The 9,439-nt window shown below is 44.3% G+C and overlaps 1 protein-coding gene across 8 annotated transcripts in view; it reads right to left on the bottom strand.

Annotated features, from left to right (window-relative positions):
• Positions 1-1,043: 1,043 nt before the first annotated feature.
• CRCP (CGRP receptor component) overlaps positions 1,044-9,439 on the bottom strand; it is a 53,721-nt gene continuing 45,325 nt past the window's right edge. For all 8 annotated transcript variants that reach the window (XM_064593065.1, XM_045875459.3, XM_064593069.1 and 5 more), the window contains 2 exons: positions 8,551-8,608; positions 1,044-2,238 (listed from right to left, as the gene is read on the bottom strand). In XM_064593065.1, coding sequence (XP_064449135.1) covers positions 2,092-2,238; positions 8,551-8,608 — 205 coding nt within the window. In that variant the 3' untranslated portion in view covers positions 1,044-2,091. The remainder of the gene's footprint in view (positions 2,239-8,550; positions 8,609-9,439) is intronic.

Raw genomic sequence — 9,439 nt, 5'->3', positions numbered from 1 at the left:
TTCTTTTTAAAGAATACAACAGTCATATATGGTCAAAAACTAAAACCACATAGGATATAAAATGAAAAGAGGCCCAGGCTCCCCTGCTCTCCTTCACAGATGTGATACTGATTAAGTTTCTTGTGCAAATATCTTATTTCTGAAATGTTACTAATGTGACAGGAATATTATACAGAATAGGTTTCTTATCTATAAAGCTTAAGTCTTCCAGAGCCTTAAGGTCATACTGTATGACCTTTATCAGAAACTGAGGTTAAATTGAGGTCCCAAATACAGAAACTTAAAATTTTCTTGCAATCTAAAATAGATTTCAGACCTAAATAGGTTCAACTTTTTTTTAACAAAAAATTCACACATTGTACCCCTTTTTTTTTTAAAGATTTTATTTATTTATTTGAGAGAGAGAGAGAGAGAGAGAGCACGAGAGGGGGGAGGGTCAGAGGGAGAAGCAGACTCCCTGCTGGGCAGGGAGCCCGATGCGGTACTTGATCCCGGGACTCCAGGATCATGACCTGAGCCGAAGGCAGTTGCTTAACCAACCGAGCCACCCAGGTGCACATTGTACCTTTTAAGTCAGATTTTATTTCTTTCTATCCATGGCAAAACAAACTTCAAAGATTTATACAAATACCAAAAGTTGGCAGTCACTTGGAAACAATCATTAACTAGATTAATCCATTAAGAAAATGCACTGAATACACTCAAGGTTAAAATGAAACAGTGACACAAATATGATGCCTTGACAAATAAATCAACGGTTCTTGGTAAAACTCCCAATACCGAAGAGAGATTTAAAAACAAATGCCCTGCGAATTTGCCTGTAACGAGGTCTCAGCTGATCCTCAGATAATAAGGTTAAGAATGACATCACTGTAACTGGCAGGGGTGGTGGGGAGGTTGAAATAACCTGGGAATTGCAAGGGTGTGGGAAGTAATCCAATTAATAGCAACACCGAAAATACGTAATCTCACAACAAAATGAGTACTGATTTGGAAAATTAATGTCTGTGGGCATTTTCTTCCCCAAAGGGGGAGCAGAGCGAATGTGGGAAATTAATTTTCAGCAATATTCCTAGGACCTAAGGCAACCACACGTCTGGAGCTACTGAACTCTCCAAAGCCTCAGTATCAGCAAGCTTTTCACATGGTCATTGTCCTAATATTTGAAACTGAAAAACGGATGCAACCTTGCCATAGCCAACAAATTCAAATTCTTACTAATCAACCTCTGGTTCTTCATATCCCGTCCCTATCTGAGCCCTTTCCAAAGATGCAAACAAGCTGCCCCTTGTGCAAGTGAAGCTCACCTGGGCTCAAGAGGCGGCGAGCGCCCAGGGCTCCTGTCTCAGGGCAGGAGATGGCAGGTGATCGGAAAGGCAGCCGAGGCAGGACTTCTGTCGCCCCTGTCCGCAGTCTGCTGGGCTGCTTTTCAACTGGAAGGGGCTGGCGCCCTAACACCTCAGACTGAACAGTGAGCTGGTAAAGAACACCCCTGCCAGCAGACCTGAGGAAGGGTTGGCCAGGCAGCTCTTCTCTCATCTTCGATGTTCTCGAGGACAAGCTGCCTCTAAGGTGAGCCAAGTTCAGTGGCTCCTTCTGACCTAGAGCAACTATGTGCCGCTCTGGGAGTTTCTAGCCATCTAACCGGATTCTCCTCACTCAGCTCTCGCCCCAACAGCGCTCGGCGCCCCTGTCTGGGAAGCTCCTAGGGAAGCAGATGAAACTCATTAGGACATAGCCCATCAAAGGCAACACAAGGGTTCCAGCAGCTGTGTACGGGGCCCTGCCCGCCACTGAGGCAAAGGCCACAGAAGAAATATTTTTACCACAGAGGGCTGCACAGTCATTGTCCTCTTTGACTCTGTCCTCTCTCTAGCTCTCTGCCCTGACAGCCTCAGTCTGTCTTCACCATGTTTCATCTCCCAGAGGCACGAGTACTTCTTTTTAGCTTATTTTTGTGATTTCTCCAACCAACCATGAAATCAGGCCTGTTGGGATAGAGGGTAAGACCAATTGAACAATCCTCTGGATAGCTGAGAAATGGCTGCTGGGCTTTTCAGTTTCATGAGGCGGTTAGGCCGGCTGTGTCCTCTATGCTGGGTCCTCTTCATCCATCGCCACGTCACCCGTGTTTTTCTTCTGTTCAGCCTCTGGCCCTGCAGGCAGAATGCTTGTGACCGTGTGGAGGAGGGCTTCGATCTGCTCCTCTGTGAGCCGTTCTTCACTCTCTTCTACCATCTGCAGAAGAAAACCTCTAAGGGTTACAGATGAGCTGCACAGGCGGAGTCCCCCTCACCTTCCCCACCCATGTTGTTCCCAGTCCGCTGGCCTCTGGCATGCCGAGCTCGGGGCCTGGCTCCAGAGCACCCTCGGGTCTCTGGGTCCTCTCCATCCTGGCTCCAAGGGAGGCAAAAGCCAGCTCCAATTCCTATGCGACTGCTCAAAATGGGTTGGGGCAAAAAGCAAGTTGCAGGTTAGCATTTTTCTTCAAAGAAATAGAAAACCCAGGGGCACCTGGGTGGCTGAGTCTTTAATCGTCTGCTCAGGTCATTTTCCCCGGGTCTTGGGATCAAGCCCCACATCAGGCTCCCTGCCCCGCGGGAAGCCTGCTTCTCCCTCTCCCACTCCCCCTGCTTGTGTTCCCTCTCTCGCTGTCTCTCTCTGTGTCAAAAAATAAATAAAAATCTTGGGGCGCCTGGGTGGCTCAGTCGTTAAGCGTCTGCCTTCAGCTCAGGTCATGATCCCAGGGTCCTGGGATCGAGCCCCGCATCGGGCTCCCTGCTCTGCGGGAAGCCTGCTTCTCCCTCTCCCACTCCCCCTGCTGTGTTCCTGCTCTCACTATTTCTCTCTCTGTCAAATAAATAAATAAAATCTTTAAAAATAAATAAATAAATAAATAAAAATCTTAAAAAAAAAAAAAAGAAAACCCTACCAGTTCTATACCCATCCACGTGCACACACAAATATGTTGTATGTGCAAAGAAAACTCACCTCTGGGGGGTGAAATGGCACTTTACATACTTTTGTATTTCACAAGCACAGCTGTAACTCATGAATTAGATCAACAACTCATCTGACGATTGCTCACTGCGTGCCAAGTGGTTTATCTATTTTTCCCTCATCCCCACCCCTGCCCCCCACTAACAGCTCTTTAGGGAGCTCATGTGCCTGACTGCACACAGCACTTCATATCTGTTATTTCTTTTAAGGCTCACAACAATTCTGGCAAAGGACAGATTGAGAATCCAAGCCAGGCCTGCCCAACACTAACACCAACGATCAATCTAACACACATCATGTGGTCCTGGTCATTTTCTGGAAATGTGGGGCAAGAGTCTGATGAGTGATGGCTGGAAAATGATCCCTCGATGCCTCACTAAATTAGGTCCACTTAAAGCCTAGTCTAACAAGTCCTGGAAATCTACACATGGACGATCCACAATTATGAGCCAGTTTTCTTAGCCTCACCTCTAGTTCTTGATACATTAATGAATACATAATCAACAATGTTTTGTTTTTTTTAAAGATTTTGTTTATTTATTTGACAGAGAGAGCCAGAGAGCACAAGCAGGGGGAATGGCAGAGGGAGAGAGAGAAGCAGGCTCCCCACTGAGCAGGGAGCCCGACGCGGGGCTCGATCCCAGGACTCTGGGATCATGACCTGAGCTGAAGGCAGACGCTTAACCATCTGAGCCACCCGGGCGCCCCGTCAACAATGTTTTTAAGGGTAATATACAGGCAGGCAAATTACTTACCCATGTTCACTTAGTGACACCAGCTATCTATCACAAACAGCTAAAGGTGTCCAGGGTTCTGTTCTGTGGCATTTCCCACAGCAATCTCTGAAATCTGGCAACTAAGACCAAGAGGAATTCCACAAAGAAATCCTATCAGATTTAAGTAAAACAAGATGACAGGCTAGGCTTACAACCCTGAAGAGGATTTCAGTCTGACTGCCTCACTTTACAGACAACAGTAGAGAAGCTAATTAAGTCAGGTGATGTGGCCAAGATCACATCACAAACTCCTGGCAAACCATCCGTCTCTTCATTCACCTAGGTCCAAAAATGTTTCTACAACCAGAGAATAATCCTGAGTGTTCTAGGGTGGAGAAGCTCCTGAGTGAACCAACGGGGCTACTTCCTATCATGCTGTGAAATAAAATGACCATTTCCTAAAGATTCAAAGGCTCCGTAAAATGTAACCTCTACTGAACAAGAAATAATCCTCAAAAACCCATTTTTTAGGGCGCCTGGGTGGCTCAGTTGGTTAAGCAACTGCCTTCGGCTCAGGTCATGATCCTGGAGTCCCTGGATCGAGTCCCGCATCGGGCTCCCTGCTCAGCGGGGGGTCTGCTTCTCCCTCTGACCCTTCCCCTCTCATGCTCTCTGTCTCTCATTCTCTCTCTCGCAAATAAAAAAAAAAAAACAAAAAACAAAAAAACAAAAAAAACCCATTTTTTAAAACCAGACATGCAAAATTAGGGTGTGTAAAAGGAAGTAATCTAACATAGACTGCCTCCAAAATATGCAGGAGTTGGAAAGGGGTATATCCGATTTGATTATTTAATCCTAAGAAAAGATGATCTCCATTTGAGAGGGGAATGTCTCCAAATATATAAACTGGCACGTGCAGTTGATTATGAACTGTTTCCTGACTCAGGGGAAGCGGGAAAGGAGATTCAGACTAGTCTCAGGACAATGACAACCTCCCACCAGTATTTGCACAGGGGCTTTCCCAGAATCACTGCCACCAGAGCTTCTCAAGCATGCGGTCCATAAAGTCAGGCCAATTTAGAGATGAGTAAGTGCAGGCTCAGCATTATGAAGAAAACCTGATGTGGGTCTCACAGCAAGTAGTGTAAGGTCTTTTGACTTTGGATTCCAGCTCTTTCTAGAACACCATACCTCTATTCTTTCCTCTCGCAGAGATGCAGACTAGAGTCCACTGGTTTGAAAGAATTTAGTTATATGACTTCTGAGAGGCCTTCATTTTTATTTTTTTATTTTTATTTTTCGTTAAGATTTTATTTATTTCTTTGACAGAGAGAGCAGCAGTGAGAGAGGGAACACAAGCAGGGGGAGTGGGAGAGGGAGAAGCAGGCTTCCCGTGGAGCAGGGAGCCCGATGCAGGGCTCGATCCCAGGACCCTGGGATCATGACCTGAGCCGAAGGCCGGTGCTTAACGACTGAGCCACCCAGGTGCCCCGAGAGGCCTTCATTTTTAGAAAACCAAATACAGAAGACTTGAACAGGCCATCTTCTTGCATTCTGATCTCTGGGTCTGGCAGATGCAACAATGATCAGGCGTCAGCTAAATGTGTTCATGGCAAGAAGAAGCTTCCATCAGCACACAACCCTCAGGGTCAGAAACTTTGCTTTTCAAACTAACATTCCCAGTCACAGCAAGAAAACAACTTCATTAAGCAAAATGAACACATATACACAAAAAAGAAACTTTTCAGAAACCAAAAACTTACTAACCCCTCTTGGATCAAGGCAAAATGATACTAACTGTATTACTCTTCACCTTTTCTTCCCAACACAGAAGAAACAGCCCAAATAAAGAAATGTAAAGCACCAACTCAATGTTCTCAAACACCCAATGTTTCAAGTTGTTCGGAATATAAGGGCGAATGAAATGTAAAAATCCCAAGTATTTGCAGATGTGTCAACAATAAATTTTTATCACATACAAAGGCCATATCAATTCCTAGGGGCTGTCAAACTGGGCTGCTAATACTCCAAAAATGGTTTTTTCTCATTCTAAGCCATCAAGGCTAACTTCCTACTTTATCCAAAACAACAAAACAACTCAAACCTAATAACTATGGACACTTCTAGCTATCTGACCCAGAATGTTTCACTTAATCTCTGTAAATTTCAATTTTCTCTAATGTAAAATGAAAGTAATGCCTACAGTAAGGACTAAATGAGAACATATAGTGTTTTGTAAGCCATAAAACTCTACCTAATCCAAGACATTTTATAATCACTAACTTTTTTTTTAAAGATTTTATTTATTTGACAGAGAGAGAGACAGTGAGAGAGGGAACACAAGCAGGGGGAGTGGGAGAAGGAGAAGCAGGCTTCCCGCCGAGCAGGGAGCCCGATGCGGGGCTCGATCCCAGGACCCTGGGATCATGACCTGAGCTGAAGGCAGACGCTTTAACGACTGAGCCACCCAGGCGCCCCAATAATCACTAACTTATAACAGACATATATGGTAGTGCTGTTCAGGACAGTGACTTGTGAGGTCATGAGGTTCACTGTCCTGTCTTCAGGCCAGAGAGCTCACAAACTGACCCGAATGAATACACAACAGAGAGTGGCAGAAATCACAGAAGCTGGTGGCCTCCTCATTTCTTCAGACTGAGGCTCACAACAAATCATGGCTGAGGTATAAATAAAAAAAGCTACAGCCTCCAAAACTGAACACTAATAAATGCTGGATGCTGAAAATACTTCTGGGACACGGGGAGAATAAATGGCTGTAAGGTTAATGCAGGGAAATTCTCAAGTCCTCTGTACTTCAAACCTGTGTGAAAACCTCATTTCTTATCCCTCTCTTGGGAGAAGAGATACTGCGACAAGCCTTGGTAAATGTTTTGCTACCCTTTGTAGCCAAATCCCAGGCTGGGGAAAATCTGACTATAAAATGATCCGACTGCTGGGAAACAACATACACAGTATTTATCAAGACCTACTACTCACCTGTGAAAAGGAGAAAAAGAATAGTCTCAGGGGACGCCACACATATCTTTCTTCTCTCTATGCAAAGCACATGGCTTGGAGGAAAGTAAGGCTTTGAGTCAGACAGACCCAACTAGCCACTCACTAGCAAAGACTACGGTGAAGGCATCGAAGGTGACATATACAAAGCCCACTGCATATAGTGGGCACTCTTTGGCATTCTTTTTTTTTTTTTATTCTTATGTTAATCCCCATACATTACATCATTAGTTTTAGATGAAGTGTTCCATGATTCATTGTAGTGGGCACTCTTAATAGCAGCTAATCGTACCGTAATGATAGAGCTTTCTACGGGCTCTGGGATGAGGTCACGCTAATCCTCATCTCCTCTCTCCATCTGTCATTAAGCCATGAATAACATATGTTGCTGATTAAAGTTGGAGGAGACAGGACATGTGATCTTTAACCCAGAGGGACATGGATTAGTTTCTTGCTGATTTGTTTTTTCTTTTCTAAGCTGAATCTCCAACACAGTTGAAAGCATCAGAATAAGGGTTCAAAAAAAAAGGATCTCTATTTAGCCTGAAGCCCAGTTCCCCCAGAAAATCACCCTTTATGGGAGGAATTTTTCTAATTTAATTTGGGTGCATTTTGAAGGACAGAAACAACACTGGGAAGACAATAAAAGTTTTAGTCAAAAATTAAGTGCCCCGTGAACCTTTAAAAAAGGGTCCTTTTTAAAGCAACTCTAAACATCATAGGTATTTTTGGCTACTTTCTTCCACAAATTTCTGAAGGAACTTTGACAAAGGATAAGTATTTCTAAAACTGACTTTGCAAACTCCTTAATTCTCATTTTGTTAATTCTCCAATCAGTTTTCTTACTGTCAGTTAAATGGCCTGCCTAATATTTGGAGCTTAACAGTGTTGTCTGCCCTCTGCAGCAGAGGGAAACTGCCCCAGGACACCAACACAGCAACTGCTCAGTTTGTCTCACTGGGCCTCATTTTCATATTCTCCTTAGACCATGTGTGGCTTCTACTCTGGCTGCCTCGCACAATTCTAAAGCTTTATGCTGCGATTGCTGTGTAGACTGTGCAATGAGGAGAATCCACTGAATGGTGGTATGCACGGAAACAAGATGATCGAGTCTGTGGTTTTAGGACGTGAACGCTGACCGCGGTGGAGAAGGTGGACTGGACGAGCCAGACTGAGGCAGGGATGACGAGAGAGGACAACCGCGAGAGCCACACTGAGAAATGACAAATGAACACAGTGCAGCAGGGAGAGTAGAGAGAACAAGGGAAGACAGAAGCAACAGAACCTGGAGACTAATGCATCTGAGATCAAAGGCAGAGAATGACTTCCAGGTGTCTGGCTTGGGAAACTGGGCCAGGAGGCTGAGTGAGAAAGAGAGCATGGGGGGAAGTGCATTTGTGCTCTGTGAGCCAAGAACAGAAACAGGAAGAGTAGGGTCGAAGGGTGGGAGTCGGGGAGGAGAAATTCTGCCAGAGTCATGGTGAGTCTACTGTCTTCATACAACATCTGGTTGGCAATAACCCCTGCAGGAAAGCAATGGCCAGAATGGGGCAGGACATCAAGGGAGACAAAGAGCTGCTGAGACGCAGGCCCAAACCCTAAGGAAGGAACTAAATTTCCTCTAGTCTTCTACTTTCTCTAAGTCCATACTAACTAGGATCAAACTGGTGAGGTCTCCTTTCACTGACGAAATGGGGGTAGTCGGGCAGTCTTTTCAAGAAACGGCAGTTCCAGCCTTGTCTGTTCTCAGTCTTTATTACCCTTCCTCCCTCTCAGATCCAGAAACCAATCCCCTCACGTTCAAGCCTCCCTCACTCACCAGCTGGATCTCAACAGCAGTCATAGGCCTGTGATTCAGCAGCTGAAGCTTTTCGGCTCTGTCAAAAGAAAAGTACAAAGCATTTGAAACTCTTATTCCCTTCAGAATCCTGAGTCTTGACCAAGCTGTTTAGAGAACACTGTGTCAGATAACAAATGGGAGAACCAGCTGGAACATGGCCTTCAGTTTCTTCAACTGTAAAATGAGAGAATGGGAATAGGAGAGCCTATGTCAGAGACTCTTAGAGGGTACAAATGTGCATTAGAATCCTAAAAACAACAGAGGTATGGATTAAAAGAAATATAACAAATAGTAGAGGTGCAGTGTTAATAAATTTTATCTGAAAAATACGAAGAAAATAACTTTCTTAATCCAGATTATAGAAAGTAAAGATTAATAAAATAATCTTGGTTGGTTGGTATCACTTAGACATGGCTGAGAATTCCTTTTTGAGATTAATATTAAACATCAGATTTTGACTTGTTATCTTCGAAACAAAAACCAGGACTAGAAGGGGGCAGGGGGCTCATGTATAGAGGTATAAGACACAGTCCTCTGCCCAAAGAGTTCACAATCCAGTTGGGGAAAGAAGACAAATACAAGCAAATTTTAACAAACATGCAAGTAACAGTTGAAGGCAATAATTATCACCTGTCACAAGGTAATATCTAGCTCATTGCTAAAGGGGTGGCTGAAATGTGTGGACTCTCCAAGGTGATATAGGACTTAAAAGAAAAAAAGAACTTATTCAGTTACCACCCCTGTGCAGGTAACAATTTCTAAGTTTCCCCTCTCAGTCTGACCTGGGAGCTCCAGATTCATCTTTCAGTTCAACTCAGTAAATACTTGTTGAGCTTAAAGACATTCTGAAATAAACAGATGAATGAGC

Source organism: Mirounga angustirostris, unplaced genomic scaffold (assembly GCF_029215605.1).
Source record: "Mirounga angustirostris isolate CCGP_5_RB_7025 unplaced genomic scaffold, mMirAng1.0.hap1 SCAF_5, whole genome shotgun sequence".
NCBI lineage: Eukaryota > Metazoa > Chordata > Mammalia > Carnivora > Phocidae > Mirounga > Mirounga angustirostris.
This window is presented reverse-complemented; position numbering and strand designations above follow the sequence as displayed.